The following is a 20,816-nucleotide window of genomic DNA, read 5'->3' on the forward strand; positions in this document are numbered from 1 at the left end:
TGTTTACCTTCCCCATCAGCACCTGGCTCTGTGCACATCAGCACAGTCAGAGATTCTGCAGGAAAATTCCAGGTCCCAGGTAAACAGCAATCCCAGATAATGATTCTGCTCTCACATCCAATTCAAATTTGCAACACCTTTCTGCTTTGTGCAGGAGCTTCCAGGTCAGGAGGTAGGAACTCAACTGAAGATTGAAAGCAGACACAGCAACTGGAGAGTGTGGAGGTAGCCAGACCAAGACAAGGCACCAAGACAGGATAATTCATTGCAAGGTCTCAGTAATGTCAGGTCACACAGGTTCTTCATGGGCTTTCTTTGGCTTAGGAGTGGAGGCAGCTGTAATTACTGCTCCCTGAAACTTGCCTGGAATGGGCATCAAGAGATGTCTTCAGTGGGAAGGGAGGGACAAGAACAAGGGGGAGGAGAGGAGAGGAGAGGAGAGGAGAGGAGAGGAGAGGAGAGGAGAGGAGAGGAGAGGAGAGGAGAGGAGAGGAGAGGAGAGGAGAGGAGAGGAGAGGAGAGGAGAGGAGAGGAGAGGAGAGGAGAGGAGAGGAGAGGAGAGAGGAGAGGAGAGGAGAGGAGAGGAGAGGAGAGGAGAGGAGAGGAGAGGAGAGGAGAGGAGAGGAGAGGAGAGGAGAGGAGAGGAGAGGAGAGGAGAGGAGAGGAGAGGAGAGGAGAGGAGAGGAGAGGAGAGGAGAGGAGAGGAGAGAGGAGAGGAGAGGAGAGGAGAGGAGAGGAGAGGAGAGGAGAGGAGAGGAGGAGTAGAAGAGGCAGCACTCTGATCCAACATAATATTTTTGAGAAAAATATAATGCCATACTAAATCCGTAATTTTTCCTTTTGGTAGGAGATGTCTGTGAAGGAGGCAATGGGCTTGAGACAAAAACTTCCCAGAGGTAGTTATAAATTATCTATTTCCATCAAGGGAGAGGTGCCTTGGCTTCAGGACAGCTCATCTCCCAGTTCTGTCGCTTCCCTGAGGCCAGCAGGCACAAGGAGGAGAACATGCTATCACACAACAAACTCAGTGGCTCGGGAGAATCAGAGAAGCTCAGGCTGACCAACCACATCTGAGCTCATGCTGATGCCAGGCAAAAAATCTAGGACAGGAGTCCTAGGGCATGAAGGTGAGATGAGATGCAGCTTAGGACACCTCTACCATTGGGGAGTCCTTCATCCTGTCCCCATTTCTGGCTCTCTCCAGGGGCAAAACAAGAGAAGGTGCAGCACATTTATAAGGATCTCTGGGAAATGAGCAGCTCACAGCCTGCCAGGCAGAGTATGAGAGAAAAGAGGGGAGAGTCCTCTATCCCCAGCAATAGATTATAAAGATGACAACAGCTACCATGACAGATTGGCAGAGAGGGTAGTCTGGGCCCTGAAGCACCTGAAGAAGAAGATGTAGAAGAAGGCATAGAAGCAAGGAAATAATGGGGGAATCACAAACAAGAAGCACTTGTCTTGGACTGTAGGTAGTGGATGATGACTTCTCTCTCTTCCTTTTCCTCTCCTACTGTTGGTAGCTCACAGAGCATCAGGCCTGCGCTGTTGCTCCAGGAGCTGTCTGCAAGGGAGAGGCAGGGGCTGCCCGGATCGGCGGAGACGTCGAGGAGGAAGGCCAGCCAGCTGGCGACAGATCTCATCTGAAGACAAGCAGACACACACAGGCTGACAGATAATCAAAGTTTCCTTCAAATTCTTCTCCAGCAGAATAGTGAGAGGTACATCGTTCACTACATCTACAGAAACTCTTGAAACTGCTCAATCCTCATATATATGAGGCAAGCAAAGCAAGTCCTTAGGCTTTTATGAATTTCCTTCTGGCTTTATGCATGTACATTACATATTAAAACCACCTGTATTTTGCATAAAAAATCCAGACTGGATCCTGCTTCTATTCATGAACAGAAATACTGAGATTTACTCTTTAACCTCAAAGGAGTACAACTTTGAGTAAGGGTGTGTCTGGGACTACTAGACCATGATCAAGATCGAGGAATAGAGAGCTATCATATTTTTTAGTAGCACAATATCTACTTCCCAGCTTTTTTTTTTATCATGGCATGTGTATTATGTCCAAGACTGCATTGTATCAGAGCTCTTTCAAAGTCCAGGGAAGCTACTGCATGTGGATCAGGGTCTAAGCCAACTAGTTAGCTTGGAGACTCTATCAGATGGCTGCAGCTATCCTTCTAGGCTAGCCTGTGATACCGCTCACCTTGCATGACCTCATTCTCCTTGCAGACAATGCGAGTGCACACCTCCTTGTTTATTACGTACATGCGACGCACGCTGTGGGATCACCGGGATCAGCAGTGGAAGGCACAGGGACACAAAGAAACAAAAAAGGGGAACAGGGAATAAACATGTATATTCACTAGTGAGCAGGCAAATCCTAATTTTTTATGATTTCTTAGCCAAGAATAAGGCTTCTCAATAGCAAAGTAATCTTCGTAAAGACTTCATGAAATCTTAGAATCCTAGAAAGGCTTGGGTTGGAAAGGACCTTGAAGATCACCTCCAAACTCACTTCCTTGGGCAGGAACGTCACCCATTGGATCCGGTTGCTCAAGGCCCCACATCAGACCTTGCCTTGAACACTCCCAAAGATAGGGCATTGAGAACTTCCCTGGGAAATCTGTGCCAGTGCCTCATCGCCCTCTGAGTAAAGAATTTCTTCCTGACAACAAATCTAAATCTCTCTTCTTTCAGTTTAAAACCATTCCCCCTTGTCTTATCACTATTTACCCGTGTAAAATGTTGCTCTCTGTCTGTTTAATAAGCCCCCTTTAGGTACTGCAGGCTGCAGTGAGTTCTCCCTGAAGCCTTATCTTCTCCAAGCTGAATAATCCCAGCTCTCTCTGCCTGTCTGTAGGAGAGGTGCTCCATACCTCTGATCATTTTCATGGCCCTATAAATGACCAAATACCTTAAATAAGGATTACAATATAGGGCACATTACAGCTCCTTAGTGCTGCACAGACTGTAGCCATTGTGCTGTTTTAAATAATGACCCTAAAAGGACGCTCTGGGGATAGGATTTATCTCACCAAGAGGTTCCCAGAGAAAACCTCTAGTCTTCAAAGGGAACAATTGCTGAACTGGACATACCATTTCTGGGCAGTTTCTAGTGCTTTTCTTAGGGACTGCTGGTTTCTTACCTTGTAACACAGAGGTAGCTGATACACTGCTTTACCGGCTTGTGAACAGAGTACAGGCGCGTGCAAGGGAACTTTTCCTCACGGCAGTCTGAGAACACACACACAAACATGGAGGTGCAATCCAGCATCATGGCCAGGTGCACTCATTCAGGCACAGATATAACCTAATCACTAGTCCTCCAGCCTTCTAGGGAAGACCCCAGCCTCTATTGTCGCTCTCATGTGAGAGATGGAGCTGGTTTAGAGAAGAGGAAAATAGTGCAGCCATTCCTGATCCCCTTGCTTTGCAAGACAAAAGGAAGGGAAAGTTAAGTGAAATGCAAACCAAGCCCACTGGACACCCAGAATACAGAAGGCACACGTTGTAAAGGGGACAGACACATATAAACAAAATTTAAATTTTAGTTGCATATTTAAGACATGGGTTTCTAATAGATGTGCAATTACCACATTTCAGGACACAAATCTAGTTCCTAGTTTTCTGAACAATCAACCCTATAACTAACTACAATGTATTTTCTTGCATGTCGTTCTGAAATGCCAGGTCTTGGCCACTGACACTGACACAATATTGACCCACTGTATCTGGTCTGCTGATCTGCCAGCTCCTCCCTTCCCAGGCATGCCACCCAGGAGAAGGCTTCAGCTTCCACTACCACCATCATTCTCTGTTACTTCTAACTCAAAATACAATTTAAAGCAATTTTCCAGGAGACAGAGCTCTGTGCCCAGTCAGAACCTCTCTGGAGAGCTAACAGGGTGGGTGAAAGTGGGTCTGGGAGAGGGTGCAGGCAGCTAACTTAAAACACACCTGATGAAGACGTTGTCGTTTCGCTGTCAGACTGAACTGGAACACAAAGGGTAGCAAAGTTAGTTAGTTACCATGATTCCTTCCTAGAAATCAGCTTAATCAAAACAAATATCTGGAAAATTCTTTCAAGAGCTTTCCATTGTAACTTCTAAGGTGGAAAAAGATTTCATTGTTACTGACATGAAACCATAAGGTACAAATCCAATATGAGTCTAGTGCCAGCTATGCAGTCAACAATGCTAAAAATTTGCCTAAAAATTTCCCATAAGGCATTACCACTACTGTTCAAAATTACACTGTAAGGACATTCTGACTTAAAAGGTCAGGTAAATTTCTTTAGCTGCTGTAATTACCCTTTATTGAGTCAAGAGGTGAAAGACTTTGTGACTGCCCTTCATAAGAACAGTGACACACACCTTTAAGAAACAGCATCTCAACACCGCTGGTTCTTTAATGTCCATGACAAGGGGTCAGAAAGAGGTTGGTTTGTTATTCCCTCTGATAAAGTAAACCATCTGTACCACAGCAAACCAGTACATTTTATAATCTACCTAGTAACGAACTGGAAAGGAATTCAGAGAACTGACTGCCAGGTGCAAGTTCTTATGAGCAATTACAGAGAACTTCTGCTTCTGCTCAGGTGCCATAGTGTTAGCCAGAAGCATAGACAAAACATATGTGTTAAAGAGAATGAATCCTTCTTGTAGTGTAGGGCTTAGGAGCAGTCAGAGAAGGCAGGATTCCAGGTGTGTAAGGGACTGTGTGAGGAGAGGGAAGGAAGGTCCACAACATGCGGCTGCAGACTGAGAATAAACTCACCAGGAGGAAGAAGCACGGGTGGTGTGGCAGCTGTACCTGGAAAAAGAGATGTACTGAAAGATCTCAGTTTGAGCTTACAGTCTCTCTCCTCCTGCCAGTGTGTTCTGCTGATGGCTTACCAGTCCAGACTAGTAGCCATCTCACATCTGGTTCATAGGCAATGTTGGTCATGGTGTTGTTATTATCTGATTTGTCAGAGTACCCGCAGGCTTTCCCTGCAAATATGTTGGTTGTGCTAGAGCTGATAGGATGCTGCAGAGCAAGGATGGGTCCCAATGGCACATCCTTTGTGAAGAGTTTTGCTTAATCCCTCAATAGTAAGCATTTTGAAGCCCAAATTTGCTGTAAAGGCTTCACTTTTAGTCTTAACCTTTAGATGTAGGTCAGTCACCACCAGTTTGGTCTGGACACCAAGTCCTATCTACCTTCCTACAGACTGTCAGGCCTCATTTGCTGAACACAGTTGCTTTCACCTGCCATCCCAACCACAAAGATCATGCATCTTGTAGAAACAATATTGTGCTTCTGCTTTCCTCTTCCAGTGTTGTCTTGAAGCACGGACAAACTCTTCAACTAATTGAAGTTGAAAAGAAGGGTGTTTATTACATGCAGAATAATTTCTAAATGTATGTGTGAGGAGTCAAGGAGTTGCAGACTCCTGCTCTCTATTTATCTAAGAAAGGTTTTACATATTTAAGTGGGTCTTAAACATCTATGGATGTTTAATACATAATCATTACCTGCCCACTTTGTATTATAATTCGTATTATAATTAGCTGAATATCCATTATGGCTGGGCAATTGTATCCTCTTAATTGGGTCGGTGGGATTTTGAAATAAGGGAGTGGGCGTATGGGAGGAAGAAAGCCGTCTTCCACACAGTGAACTCTTCACCTATATCCAGTTGGCAGGACTTTTTGACCTGCTGGTCATGATCCAAGCCTCTCTTGTTCGATTATTCTTAGAGGCCGGTTAGTTTTATGGTTTCTGCCCTTCTACAATACTCTATCCTCTGTCACTCCTACCTTTACTTCCTGATATCTTTGTCACACTTAACTAGAGTACATGATTCTTGCTAGCCACATTTCTAACTTAACTCTTTAACTTATTTAAGATCTTAACTAAAATATGCAGTCTTTTACTGTCTTAATTATATTCCTAGCTGGCCCCTCGACTCATCTGCAGTTTTCAATTATCCTAATTACATTTCCAGCTGGCCTCTTGACTCAGTCTCATGGCAGTCTGACCCACAACAAATACTGTGGCCAGCTGATGAGCAGAGTCAGGGCAGAGGACAAACTGTGGAGCTGATGTTCTAGACAACAAGACATCACTCTCAGATGAGTTCCCATACACTCAGAGCACACTTCCCAGAAACAGCCATGCATAGCTGCCTCTCTCTGACCCATAGCATTGACCACATGTGTTTTGCCACTCCCTGCCCTGCCTGGTCTTCATCACCTCAGAGGGATGTGTTTGAGAGACTGCTCCAGCAGAGAGAGAAACCATCCCCAAGGCCAGTAGCAACAGATTTGAACTCAGAGTGGGGTTGGAAAAAATGGGGAGGCTCCTTGAGCTTCTCTTTTCCTCCACTGCCCATTACTGGAATTGCCTACACTCCCATCAGCTCTGTGTCCTTCTCCTGCACTCTCTAAGCACTGTGTGCTCTAAGTGCTTATCTTCCAAGTCCTCCATCTACCCTTCCTTTTGCAGACATTTTACTGCCCCCCTGTGACACAGCCGCAGGCACAGTGGGACAGACAGTATTGAAAAAACAGAATTTCCACTTCCCCACTCCAACAATGCTCAGGGTTTGCTCTACTACTTTCAGGGGATTTTTGGCACCTCTGTCTCCTGAGAACTGAAGCACATCTGCTACTGGTCAGCAGACATGCACACACAGCCTATGTCCCAGTTTGAACCTGTCCAATTTCTCACCCTCATCATTTAGTCTGTTTGTTCCTGACACCTTCTCTGGAAGCCAAGGATGTGTGAGATTTACATTTCATGGCTTCCTGCAGTAGAAACCTCTTCAGGGAGCCCTGGTACTTTAAGTGAGATTGGCATTTCCTTGGAGAACAGACCATTAAGTCACCCTAAATTCATCTCCCTGCGTGGAGCACAAAAAGGAGTCCTAGACAGCCATAAGTGCTGGAAGAACGCTGCTGCGCATCAAAAGTGGGACAAAGACTTTCTGGGCATAATGGGTAATTTCTGCAACTGTGTAGGCAGTAGTGGTGAAAAGGGAAAAAGAAGCATGAAGGTGCCAAGAGACTGGAGCTTACCAGAGCTGCTGTCGGGGGTAACTCCATCTGGAAAAGAGAATGTCCTTGAAAAATCTTTTCTTTACTTTATGGTCCCCTACACAGCCAGCCAGAGCCAACTTGAATTGCCTCTCCTGCCATCACAGGCTCATGAGACAGTGGGATCCACCCCAGCAAATACATGATCAGACACTACCCCCAACCTGCCCGTATCCACTCCCTCTTTCTGGTGGCTGGCCTGGGACTGGATTTCTTAGTGCACATGTTGTATCAGCCCTCAGGGTATTTTGGAGGCATATCTTAACTTCTCAGATATGGCCGCTGTTGGCTTCTTGATGGGAAAGAAAGACTTCTGAAATGAAGGTGCTGAGGGGTCTGGCAGCACTAGGGACAGACAACTGAGGGCACGCATGGCAGAGGAGGAGGGAGGCAACTCCAAAACCTAGCCTTGACTGCAGAAATTCATCAGTGGATTAGTTTCTTTGGAAAGCAATTGATGGCAAAGCTGGGGGAGTGGAAGAGAGGTAAAGCATGAAGGAAAGGATGCTTGGAGGGCATGTTTTGGGCTGGCTTCTGAATAGTTTTCTGGGAAACTGCAGATATTACATATCATAGGGTAATAGCTGAGAGATGTCTGTAGGCTTAGCCAGGGGCTTCAGGTTTGAAGAAAAGGCAAGCTCTTGTGGTCCTTTTGGGTGCTGAAGCATGATGTAAATGTACATTCACTTTATCTTACCATGTAGCAAAAATGGATTAAGGCCCAGAGGGATAAATCAATTCACCCCCAACAATACAGCCAGTAAGAAGATCAGTCAATATCCTTTCCCAATGGCCTCACTACTAAAGCACCATGCCATTTGTGCACTATTTTCCTTAGGATTTTTCTGAGCAGCAGTAGAGTTCCTCAAGCATCTTGTGGTTGAAGATGTACCAGCTTTTGTGGACCTCCTACAACATTTGACTGTGAACATAACTTTGTACCCTTCAGAAAAGTGTTTGGGACCCCTTCACTAGAGAATTATTTGTAAAGAGCATGTTAACACTTAGCAGGTTGTCTTGGAGGGCTTGTTTAATCTTCACTGAAAGGTAAGCTCACAATGTCAGAGGCAAAGAAACAAAGAACAGTATTTTCTAATAAACAGGCTGTAACTCCACAGGACAACTGGGTCACATGAGCAATCTTCAGCACATTTGCATGCCTGTAATACTTACCAGTTGCACTTTCCAGTTCTTGCCCATTGACCATCCATGGAAACCAGTCTGCAAAAGAAGAGACGGGCATGACGAAAGACAGATTTTTATAGTTTGCAGGCTTTGGAAAATTTTAATGTTTATCTATCCGGGAGACACCACTGCCCTCTGCTGAAGGGAGAAATGCTCTCTACTCAGCCTCAGCCTCCACTGCTGGCTGCATTTGCTGTTTAAAGGCTCGTGGATACAGCGGGTCCTGATCCTATCCCTGTTGCTTCCACCAGGGGCAATGGCTAGGCACAGGACAAGTTAGTAAATACCTCCAGATCTGCTACCAGACTTTGCACTTCTGAAACCTCTTTTGATGCATTTTGGAAAAAAAAAAATCCATGTGGCCTCCCTGCTCTGGAGGCTGAGCAAAATCCCTATCTCTATTTTATAAAAGAGGAAACTGAGTCATGGAAATTATTCACTTAGGGGCACAGATTGAGTCATTGGTACAGTAAAAAGCAGACTGCAGGTTTTATAGCTCCTTAGGCAAATCATCCAGCCTGGGTATGGAGCACAGAGCAGATAATCTTTCCCCTCTCAGCCTCTGGGTAAACTGGAGAAGGGGAATGATGAAGGCTTGGCTGTGCATGCCACATGGAAGAAATTGAAGCTGGGCTAGACTGTTTGTTTGTTTAAATATAAAGGGTGACAGAGCAGCTTCCTTACAGCAGCCAGGAATAGGAAAATATTTCCTGTAGCCACAGACGAGGGAAATGTCTGCATAACTGGGGTGGGATGAAGGAAGGAGTTGGCAGGAAAAAGCCAGTGATCTGGGGCACTGCAGGGATGTGTGCATGACCAGCCCAAAAATCAGTACATCCCGCTACGTCCTGTGACCTGATCCTGCAGCTTTCTGCTTTTAGTGGGAGCACTGTGTGGGTAAAAAACTATCAGGTCTGGAGTTTTTGTCATAGCTCTTCCACATTCCAAGGGCAGTTACTTGCAGGCCGCAGAGGGTCTCTTGGGACCCTCACACAATCCTGGTTTACAGCATTACAGGAGTTGCTGGACCCTGATCTTCTGTTCCCCACCCAGCTATCTGGTGATTAACCCAGGGAGGGCCACCCATGCATAATAACTTAAGTACACAATTTAATACAGCCCAAAACTTCCCCTGTTCTGGCTAATCTCTTAATTTTAACAAGTAGGGAAGAAAATGGTGCGAAACACTTTCTCATTTGTTACTGATGCAAAAGGAAGAATGAAAATCCTGAAACTACTGCAGAAGCGAGCAGTGCTGGATTTGAAGAGACATATAGAAAAGACAGGGTGGCTCCTCCCCATTTTCTAACTTTGAAAAGTCAGCTATTACGAATCTTGTTTTCCCCTAGGGGTTGAATAGAAAACCATTTCAATTGTAAAACAAAAGGACATAAGTGAAGTGAAATCTCTGCATACGAGGCAAGGACACAAAGAGGGTGATTTTCTTATCCAACCTTCAATCCCTTCAATTCATAATTACTATGGTACCCAATAAATAAGCCTTATAAACAACTGGACTTTCTTATCCAAGCTGCAGTAAATTCATCCTTGAGATCGAGAACTGCAACCTTAACTCACCAAACATGTAGCTTACCCAAAATCAAAAGAAACAATGAGAGACCAGATGGTGATTCCTGTTATTTTCCAAGTTAAAAAAACCCAAAGAGAAGTGCTAAAACAAAATACTCAAAAGTAAGAAATATTCCTTTCAGGCTTCCTTCATGTACAATAAAAACCACAACCTTTTTTTTTTTTTTTCCTCTTTCAAATTGTAGTCCACCTATAAGCTCATCTCTTGGATGCCTCACCTCTCTGCTTCACAGTCATAACATGACATTGTTTATTGTGCACCTTTAAAGGCAAAAGTGCTGTTTGGAGCAGAATCAGGTTTCAGCATGAGGGGAGGATCAAGGAGGGTATTAGAATAACCTAGTTTAAAAGTGATAGGTAGTCATCTCTTTCCTACATACAGTCTTTCCTGGACAAAGCTTTGTCCATTCACTGAAATTAATCTTTCACATCTGTCCTGAGTCTTCTGACTATAATGTCTGATGCTGCCCTCTTGTTTTATTCTTTTTTGTCGTTGTTGTGCTTTTTTAAAAAAAAACAAATTCGATCTGAATTTTTGCCAAAGTATCTCCAAGCAAACAAAGTAATGGAGACACAAAACAGAATAACAACCACCACCACCACCAAAAGCAGAAAATGGTCTGAACTATAGAGGTGAGGTTTCTCAAAACAGCTGTACTAATACTACAAAACCTCCCAGCAGTTGCATGGCTTGGAATGAGGTCATTCGAGCAGGAACTGCTAGTGACAGCAAACGTGTCACAACTGTGACAGAACAAATTTTGCAGAGCACTGAGAAATGCCCTGCAGATCATGCATACACAAGTGGTACAGCAGTAAGCACAAAGCATACCTAACCCTCCTTCTCAGCTTGATCTGGATGTTTTGCTTACTAAAACATACCTGCAGTAGAAGCTGTGGACCTCTGTCTCTTGTGACTCCCAGTACTTACTGGAGAGTGTCACAGATGGGAAACTGTTTCCAGTTCCTAATTTTCTCCTTACAATCCTATATCCACCTTGCCTTTCCTGTTCGGTCCTTCCCCCTTCACTACCCCTCTACATATCTTTGTCTTTGTCCTTAGATCATTGCACATTATTCTGCGTAGGAAACTCCACAGGGCCCAGATGGGGAAGAAATCCTTCCCCTGGGCGTAAGGACTCACCAACTGGGGACAAGAAGAGTGTTAAGACACAAAACAGTATACAGGTTCCAGAGGTCTTCATCCCTGTGGAGTGGAGGAGAGAACAGAGGAAAGCTAAGGCAGGAACTGGTATACCCTCCCCTACACCTCAGAAACTTTGCTTGTTTTACCCATTTTTCTCTCAAGACCATTTGGTCTTCCCAGCCTCCCTCCTGTCTCCCTCCTCATGTGGTCAGTTTTCCAAGTATTTCTGAAACATTCTGGACTGAACTTATAACACCACCTGCTTTGTTCCTCTTTTCCATCTCCTTTCTCCAGTCCCCATCTCTTTTCCCATTTAGATGGTTAAGCCCTGCTCCACACACACCCTCAGCATGCAATGAAAAGTTTCCCCCACGTTCTCTCCCTCTATTCTCTTCTACTTTTCAGTTATTTCGAGGAGCACTGAAAGAAAAGATAGGGTCCCCATCACTTACTGCAGCCCTCAGCTTCCAGTCCCTTCAGCAGCAGACGCTCTGCTTTTCCCCTTCGGCGCCCCCCCACTTTGGCTATTGGGTAAATAACATGCAGCCACACCCAGAACACGTTCTCCTTTTGGTTGTCTTAAAAATACAATTTCTGGGAAAAGAGAAAAAAAGAGAAAAACCCCAAGAAGCCAGCGAGATGGAGGGATATGGTATCATCATGCATGTGGAATGAGGGGGGGGGGAGCGAGGAGCAGCAGCCCACACCCTCATTCCAGAGTTTATTGTCCTCCGAAGGGGCTCCTCCCATTCCCCCAGGATGGCCCAGAACCAGGGATGGATTCTTGGGTCTGCATTACGCCCTGGTGTCCCGTTTCGTCCTGCCCTTCTATGCAGCCCGGCTTCTCCTCAGGCCGCTACCTCTAGCCACGTTTCCCGACTCGGCTGCCGCCAGTCCCCACCCCAGCGCTCCGGTCCTCTTCCCCGTTTCCCTGGCTGCCTGTGGCACAGGGACACTGCGGAGCCCGCATCCCGTTCTCCCGCAGGACGCGCCCGGATGCTGCCCGCGGCATCGAGCGGGGCCGGTGGCGGGGCCGGGGCCGGCGGGCAGACGGGCTGGCAGGAGGACATCGGCGGGCCGCGACAGCGGTGACACCCCGCTGCCTCGGTGGCGCTTCCCGGCGGGATAGAGGGACTGGGCTTCCCACTGGACCACTGGACCAGGCTCGTGGCGGGCAGGGAGCACAAGGAACGGGAACAGGTACTGGCCATGGGGCCCGTCCTGCAGCGCCGCTGCCGTTCTGGCCTGAGAAAGGCAGGCAATAAAAAAAAAAAAAAAAAAAAAAAAAAAAAAGGTAGGAAAATGAGAGACACAAACCGAGAAGGAAGACGACGAATGAGACCGGACCCTCACTGCCATCCTCCTGACTCCTCTGTACCTCCAAGCACGGTGCATTTTATGATTGACGGAGGTGCAAGCCCCACAAGTCCCACTGGAATAGCCACTTTCCCCTAGCTCTTCCTTCAACAGCTCCTGGATCCAACCTCCTCCTGTTGCTTTCACTGCCTCCTTTTCCCTTTACTGCTTCTGTAACAACTCTGCTGGGTTTGGGGAGGCACTGGATGAGCTTCAAGACACAATCTCAGTCCTAGAGCCAAGGAGAAGGCTAGGAAATGACCCCAACTCCCTACCTCATACAGCAATGAAAGAGAGAAACCTGGTAAGGGAAAGCGGTATCCCCTAAGGCTCATCCTGGTAGCTTGGTAACTCTCATTTGTTCTCAACTAATTGCAAACTGAAAATAAAATCCTATAATGCCTTATACGCAGTTACTAAGGAAATGCTCGCTATGTCCTCCCTGCCACGCGAGACCCATGTTGCCCACACATGATGTAACTGAAGCCAACATTTCTTACCTGAGAGTTGGCTGAACATTGTTTTTGGCAGTGCTTAAGAGGAAAACAACTGTTCCTTCTTATCTGTGGTCCTCTCAAGATTTCTGGAGGATGCACTAGTGGTGGACCACACCAGAAGAGGTGCACAGGGGTTGGGGGAAGCCAAGCATTTACCTGCTCACCAGGATGGCCCTCTGAACGCAAACACCATTCCTGTCCTTCACTGGAGCAAGACACCACGATTTCCACTTTCAAGGACTGGCTAAAACTCAGTCCATTGGAAAAGCTCAAGAGGTCATTAAACAAACAGAAGGATATGATGGAAGTTATAACCACACATCAATTTGAGAAATCGTCTCATATCCTTGGCTTTTTCTGGAAGTCCACATAACAGTATGTTTGGACAACTTTCCACACACCTTGGTTTGGCTTTTGTTTTTCTCTGTGCCTCTGTGTTGCCATTTGAGCTGTTACTGCTTAACAGGCTGACTAAAACATCCTGAAGACCTTGTGAGTTTTCAACACATTTATTTGGAAATTTTCATTGATGCCAAATGTTTTTGTCTACCAGTGTGTTGATGTACCACCATCTCCCACAGAGCACAGGATCCACAGCCAGTACTGGGTGAGGTTTCTGCTGATTGCTTTTGAGTTTTAAATTTTTCTTTCAAACTGGAAGACATTCTCCCTCAGCTGCTTGGTGCGGGTAGATCCCTTGTGCTAGCAAAACCCCTCAATTTGGAGAGCTTGGTGAGGATGGGGGCGATGCTGCTGGTGATGGAACTGCTGGCTGGGAAGCTGTTCAGTGTTTTACATACCAGAGAAGCCGCAGAGAAATAGCTGGAGGTGTTCTGCTGCTCTTGCTCGCGGTGGACACCGGAGGGAGCCGCAGCACACCGGCATGCGAGCGCCCCTTTTTTCTCTTGCAGTCCAAGGCCATTCTCCAAGAGATGTGGCGCTGCATCTGCAGGCCTATCCGGTATGAAGCATCTCCTCTTAGCTCTCCTGTTTTTCTGCCTACTGCATTAGCAACTGTTCAGCTTGTTTTTCTGTGAAATATAATCTTGATTTCCTCCTCCCCCTCCCCCCACACCCCCCAGCTCATGACATTGACAAAGATTACTGGATGCCCTTCATGGCCAGCAGAGATGAATACTTCATATACTTCTGCATGTTCCCTTCTCACTCACGTTGCTGTTTTCTGCTTTGCATGCTGCTGTCCTCCATCACAGGGTATCTCGGGGGACATCTACAGCTGATGACTCAAGGTAAAGCACTCTCTTTTCTAAAAGTTTAAAAGGTATCAGTGCCACAGTATGGTGGGAAGAACTGTTCAAAAAAGATCTGTTTGCCACAGTAAATGGCGTGGGTGACTCACAGAGTAAACACTTCCATATACATATTCCCTCAAGTGCTGACCCAAGGGCTGCAGGTGTTTACCTAAGATCAGATGCAGCGACAGTGATTCAGCAAAAACTTATCTTCTTTCCAGTTGGTACTGATCCCATTATGTTTATCTGGGATGCTGTAGTGATGGTAGCATATTTTGGATGAGATACAAAATCAGCCTTCCTGGAAATTAAATTCTCCCGGTGCATTTCATCCTGTAGAGTACTGCATCTGAACACACAGTTAAGTGATCCTGGGGCATGCTATTTGCAAAGGTCTTGGAGACTTTTACCTCTCCTCTTTGTTTCCCTGGCCTTCACATATCCTCATGGTAACAGGGCATTAAGTTACATCCAAATTATAAGAAATTAATGAACTGCTGTGAGATCTGTGAATGCATGTGTCAATAATGCAGCTCTAGCAGTCATGTGAATTGGGGCTGAAAGGAGTTTTCTTGGGACCCCACTGCTGATGGGCTCCTTTAATCCCTGAGGTCTGATACCATCCTGCAGTTGCTCCACTGGTGTTGCTGAGGTCATCAGTGGGAAGGGACATGAGTTAAAGGCCAGATCCATCTATCCCCAATTTGTGAGCTTCACATGTTCATCACATTGTAGAAGAGTGAACGCTGACAAGTACAGGAGCCTAGACATACAGTTTGTCTCTTTTTTACTTATAGTCATATTTTCTGTTATCCCATCTACAAAAATAAGGAATTCTTCCCCCCTTTATTTCCAAATCAACAAGGCAGTGCTTAGAGGGCAGGCAGTCTTGCAGTCACAAAATACACTAAGGTAGTCCATGAAACTCTAATAAATACTGGCTCAGCTCCTTCATATCCATTCACCATTGTGAAGAGCTGAGCACAAGAAGAGGAAATCAGTGAGCTCTTTGCTCTTTGGTTGGTTGATTTGGCCCTGTGCTTCAGGCTTCTCATGGCCAAGGTGGTTATGGTGAGTTGTCAGGGCCTTCCTTCTTCACTGGTTGTGCTTTGGGGTTTCCTTCTCTGCTCTTTCTGTAGTTCTTACTATCACAAAGATCCTTCCTTTCTGATCCTTTGAACTGTCAGGGTTGATTCTTCCTGGCTGTTTTACCTTTCCTCCACCCTCTCCTTTCTCCAAGGAGCTGAGCTCAAATATGGCTTTTCTCAGGGAACTTTTTCCAAAACTGTTCTCTCAGGGGATGCATAACACTCTAAGCTTAACAAACATATAAATCCCTCCTTCAGGCTCACTTATGTGTGTCCATACAGACTCTGGAGCACATAGAAACACCATATTTAACTCAACTGGTGCAATTTTATATACAGAAGAGGCTGCAGACACAAGAAAATGATAGCAAGGACATGATGGATTCCCTCTCCCCTTCTCCCATCTCTTCTGGACATCACAAACCCTGGAGCAAAGCCAGCAGGATTAATCCTCCTGTTGCAGCACAGCAATTGTGCCCTGGAGCAGTAACCAGAGCTGGCTGAAGAAGTCACTGCTGGGAAGTAGAGCTGTGTCTTACACCGACACAGACAGGTTCAGAGAGCTGCTCTGGCACAGATCAAGTCACAGCTGAGCCTTCCAAACAATACAGTATCTGTCTTACTTAAAGTCCAGACTCTTACATCATTTTATTGTCTTTTAGTAGTCCTGCATGGTGGAACAGATTTTAGTGGTTTTGTCTACCCTAACAGTCCAAAGTCAGCAAAACTATATTAATTATATTTAAAAATAGGATACCCTGTAAGCTGTCAAACATCGTTGGTGAAGGGGGCAAAGCTGGCAACTTTAAAAGCCATTTGCTTTAAATTCTATAACCTTTATAAAAAATCTATTGTCAAAGACTTTTTTAAACTGGCCACATCCAAAATATTCAAACTGTTGAAGTCCTTCTCTGTGTCAGCATTGACAGCACTCACCCTGCTTCTGAAAGGATTTAAGAAAGAAGAACAAGTTGTACTGAGTAGAAGAAATGCAAATTATGTTATATGTTAGCAGACAGATTGATGAGAGTTTACACTGTGGGGAAATTAGGAAGCACCACTTTCAGGTTTGCATCCCTCCATTTCCTATACCTTCACAGAGACTGTAAAGTCTGACTTAAATATTCATTTATGTTTTATTCTACAGTGGACATTATAGGAATCTGAACAAAGATTTTGGGCATTACTGCAACCACATTCTATAAATCACTGTGTTTCCTGTAGGTACTTCTGACTTCAGCCAGGTCACCTGAATTTTCCTGTGACCTTCCCCAGGTGTAGTCACTATTCTATTCAATGGCAGACTGAAGTCAAGGCAAGCAATGTTAATGAAAATCTGTCCTAATGTGAAATGTGTACATGTAAAAGGCCTGCACTGCTTTAGCTCACCTCAGCTTTAAAGAGATGGCAACAGCAACAAATATAGATTATTCTGTATCAATATCAACAGCACCTTCACAACATACCTGTAAAAGGTCAACACTGGTAGCTGAAAAATCAACTTTGGTACTATTCTAATAATTTCTTGACTCTGTCCATTGATGCAGCTGCCCTGATACATATCTTCTTATGAAAAAACCTTTGACTATTTACACATTATGTTATTTTTCTTAGAATAAAAAAAACCCCTCACATTTTATTTGCATGCAGCTGTATAGAATATTTGCATTCAAATCAAAGCCCACTGTGTTTGTTTGATAAAATATAAATGTTATTTAATAATATCAATATAACCTTTTTAGCAGGCTCCTCTGGCTATTTATTGTTTACTCCTTGAGTTTTCTTGCCATGTCTGCCATCTCAGGTTTCTCTCCAATTTCATTATTGGGTTTTTTTTGCTATGTTTTCTTTTTCCTGCATCTAATATTTTTCCCCTATTCCTGCATTTATTTGTTTGTTTCTGTATATGCCTCTTTCTTTCTTTCTTTCTTTCTTTCTTTCTTTCTTTCTTTCTTTCTTTCTTCTTTCTTTCTTTCTTTCTTTCTTTCTTTCTTTCTTTCTTTCTTTCTTTCTTTCTTTTCTTTCTTTCTTTCTTTCTTTCTTTCTTTCTTTCTTTCTTTCTTTCTTTCTTTCTTTCTTTCTTTTCTTTCTTTCTTTCTTTCTTTCTTTCTTTCTTCTTTCTTTCTTTCTTTCTTTCTTTCTTTCTTTCTTTCTTTCTTTCTTTCTCTCTTTCTTTCTTTCTCTCTTTCTTTCTTTCTCTCTTTCTTTCTCTCTCTTTCTTTCTCTCTTTCTTCTCTCTTTCTTTCTCTCTTTCTTTCTCTCTTTCTCTCTTTCTCTCTTTCTCTCTTTCTCTCTTTCTTCCTCTCTTTCTTCCTCTCTTTCTTCCTCTCTTTCTTCCTCTCTTTCTTCCTCTCTTCCTCTCTTCCTTTCTTTTCTTCTCTCTCCTCTTTCTTCTTTTTCCCTTCCCCCTCAATGCTGTCTCCCAGTTCTTCTATCTGAACAAGCTTTTCTGACTCTGGCGTTCTCTCTGTCTCCTTGGTTTCCTTTCAGTCACCCTCACTGGAATGTTGGCAGAAACATATTTTTCTTTGAAAACAAAGAGACTAAATAAGTAAATGAATAAATAAAATAGCTCAAAGCAGATGGGAGGTCTCAGTTCCAGAAGGGTCTGTATTCTGCGAGCTTTTCTCACTTCCTAGCAAAGGAGGAGGTAGTTGCACTCCCTGCCCACCCACCCCTAGCCTCACAGGGAGCCAAGCTTCCCCCTCCCCTGGTGTGAGGACCTTGCTGGGAGTGATGGATTGCACTGCAGCGAGGGCTGGGAAGAGCTGCAGGGAGAGGAGAGGGAGGGATGAGGAAGGAAGGGAAGGAGAGAGGGAGGGAAGGAGGGAGGAGACACGCTGCCAGCGTCAGGCTAGGAAGGATGTAACGGGGCTGATTAGGAGAGAGGAAGGGGGGATTGGAAAACGAGGATGGGGAGGGCATGGCTGGGAGAGCGTGCGTTTCTGCAGGCAGCACGGCTCCGATCAGATTGGTGAGCCCAGGAATGATGGAGGCACCAGGCAGTGGGGGCAAGGCTGGCACTGGGCAGCAGGGGAGACGGGCGGGGAAAATGGAAACGACATAGGGAAAGGGAGGAAGAGAGAAAGTCGGAGCTAGAGAAAAGAAGGCTTTGGTTGTACAGCAACGACAAAAGGACACAACTTTGGCAATCTGGATTTCTTTGGAGCTGTAACAGAGGAGGCAGTGTAGATGTAGAAACACTCAAAAGGTCAAACAAAGCATGCTGCAAACTGTACTGAAATGGGCTTTCATTGCACTCCGAAGGGTGGTAACAGGATGACCTCTGGGCGGTAGCGAGGTACATCTGAGCGGTCGAAGCTACTGGTGATGGAGCTTGCAGCGTCTGGCTGCAGCATTGCCCTGTGGATTTTGGCAAGGGGGATGCGTCCTTTTGCCTGGGCACTGTGAGGAATGCAGATGACCTCCTCCCCACTGAACCAATTGCAAGTGCTGCTGAAACATGAGTTGTCATTTTTTGTTGCCTTTCACGCTTCTCTTCTCTCTCTCTCTCTCTTTTTTTTAATATACATTTCTCCATCTGTTCCTCATTCATTGCCCAGATTTTTCCTCCATCTCTCCGTTTCCAGCATTACCTTCTTCCCTCCCTTCCTCTCCCTCTCCCCTGCCCACTCGCAGGCGCAGAGCTGGGAAGGGAAGGGGCTCGGCGGGCGCCCGGCGGCGGGAACCGGGGCTGGGGAGGATGGGGAGCGGGGCGGGGGTGCTGGCAGGCATGCGAGCAGCCCGGAGAACGCTGTCCCGCCCTACAACTTCGAGGAGAGACCCTTCCCCCTCCCGCCATCCACTCATCCTCCTCTCGCCATCCACTCATCCCCCTCTGGCTACAGCTGGCTCTCCGCCCCCATCGCAGTGCACCAGCTGCGGTTTCCAGCTACACTGACCTAGTTTTGGCCTCCCTGCGAGGCACCTCTGTCCCCCTGCTCCCTTAGCACCTGGCGCAGGAGAAGGGAAGGGGAAGGGTCTCCTGGCACCGCAGGGAGCCTCCTGAGCACTGCTCCCATCATGGCGCTGGACCCTGCGAGGGGAGACCAGAATTGGAGATGCAGGCGCCCGCCCCCTAATCAGCTCCATCGGCTCAAGGCAGGCAAGCGGAGCGGGGTGTGTAAGCACCCTTGCTAGCTGCGAGAGGGGGCATCAGTTAGATGAAGAAAAAGAAGAAACCGCTCCCCACGAATGAGAGAAAAAAACCCCAAGATTGCCAGCTCTCATCAGCTCCGGCGACAGAGCTGCCGAACACAAAAGGAAAACACTAACACGACTGGGATAAACTCGAGGACATTTAACCTGCTGCCTGAAGCTCTTTAGCTCGGAGGGCAGATGTTTATCAGACTTAATGCAGCAAAGTGCCTATGAGATATAGCCATCCTGTGGTTGCATCAGATCCTTCCCAACAGGCACTGAAATCCAAAGTCATCGCTGCAACAGCATTCATCAAAAGACAATGGAGAAGGAGACAGAAAAGGGCAAAACAGGAGTCAAAAAGAGGTAAAGGAGCAGGAAACAAAGGCAGGCAGGCAGGAACTTTCTCAAGATGGTAAAGGAGAAATGCAGACAGAGAAATAGCTGGAGAAGAGAGATACAGACAGTGTTTTCCTTTCAAATGAGTGTTTCCATCGAAAGCGCATTCATCCTTCTGTCCAACTCCTCGGTGCCGTTCTCTGTTTCCCTGCAGCAGAACTGCAACTTAATTGGGAGAAATGCACTCCTGTCTTGTGGAACTGGGAGCTGCTGGTTATATATACCAGTCTTTGAAACTTACCAGCTGCTATTCATCCATTCCTTTGTTTCTGTCTGCAACTCTGCCCGCCTGGGCTTCTTTGTGTCTCTCAGTCCTCAAACTGTGCCCAGAATAAGGATAACAGAAGCCTCTGACCTTCTCCAAAGTTACCTATTCAATGAGATGCATGCACTCCTCCCTTATGTCCCCAAACGGTTGCTGTCTGTCAGGAAAGGTCTCTCAATGCCCCTGCAAGCCCTTTTCTTCTGTCAGGATTGTACCCTGAGCCTGAGACTCGTCTCAAATTCTGGGAAGAAGGGGGTTCCCATTCCTTCTATTCCACCACATGAACATGACACTGTTATTTTGTCCCAGTATTTTCAGCAAAAGAATTTTTTCCCCTGCAGTAGCCTGCTGGCTCCCTTCCCACTGCTTGGCATAGGAAACGGGCAGTCGCGCCCCCCCCCCCCCACCAGTGTGTTCGGCACCGGCCGCCCCTCCAGCCCACGACCGCTCTCCATCCCAGCACCCGCGCTGCCCCAGCCCCTCTGCCCCCACGCCGCTCCCCCACGCCGGGGCACTCCCGAGCCCGGCCCGCGCTGCCGCTGGCGGGACGGCGGCGCTGGCAGCCAGCCCGGCGGCAGAGACCTCACCGTCGCCGCCGGTCGCAGCCGGCTGCCGCGGGCAAGGCTGGGCTCCTCGGCACCGCCGCCACCAGCGCCGCCACCGCTGCCCGCAGCGCCCCGCCCGCCCGCGCCCGCACACGGGCAAAGAGGATGCGGATGCGCGCTCGGGTGCGGGTGGGCAGCGGAGGCGAGGCTGGGGCTGGACCCTCCCGCGCTGGACCCGCAGCCTCCCCACCACGACC

General features: G+C 46.5%; 1 protein-coding gene across 1 annotated transcript; it reads right to left on the minus strand.

The window, feature by feature from the left end:
- Positions 1-737: 737 nt before the first annotated feature.
- MFAP5 (microfibril associated protein 5) lies at positions 738-20,670 on the minus strand. Its single transcript, XM_053936494.1, has 11 exons — positions 20,602-20,670; positions 19,991-20,069; positions 11,469-11,610; positions 11,014-11,076; positions 8,268-8,315; positions 7,077-7,103; positions 4,792-4,827; positions 3,973-4,008; positions 3,162-3,249; positions 2,219-2,292; positions 738-1,643 (listed from the first exon to the last, which is right to left on the minus strand). Exons 4-11 carry the CDS (start codon positions 11,072-11,074, stop codon positions 1,525-1,527), a joined length of 489 nt encoding a protein of 162 aa, XP_053792469.1. The 5' UTR covers positions 11,075-11,076; positions 11,469-11,610; positions 19,991-20,069; positions 20,602-20,670; the 3' UTR covers positions 738-1,524.
- Between the last annotated feature and the right edge of the window lie 146 nt (positions 20,671-20,816).

The sequence above is a fragment of the Vidua chalybeata genome, chromosome 2, assembly GCF_026979565.1.
Source record: "Vidua chalybeata isolate OUT-0048 chromosome 2, bVidCha1 merged haplotype, whole genome shotgun sequence".
Classification (NCBI taxonomy): Eukaryota; Metazoa; Chordata; class Aves; order Passeriformes; family Viduidae; genus Vidua; species Vidua chalybeata.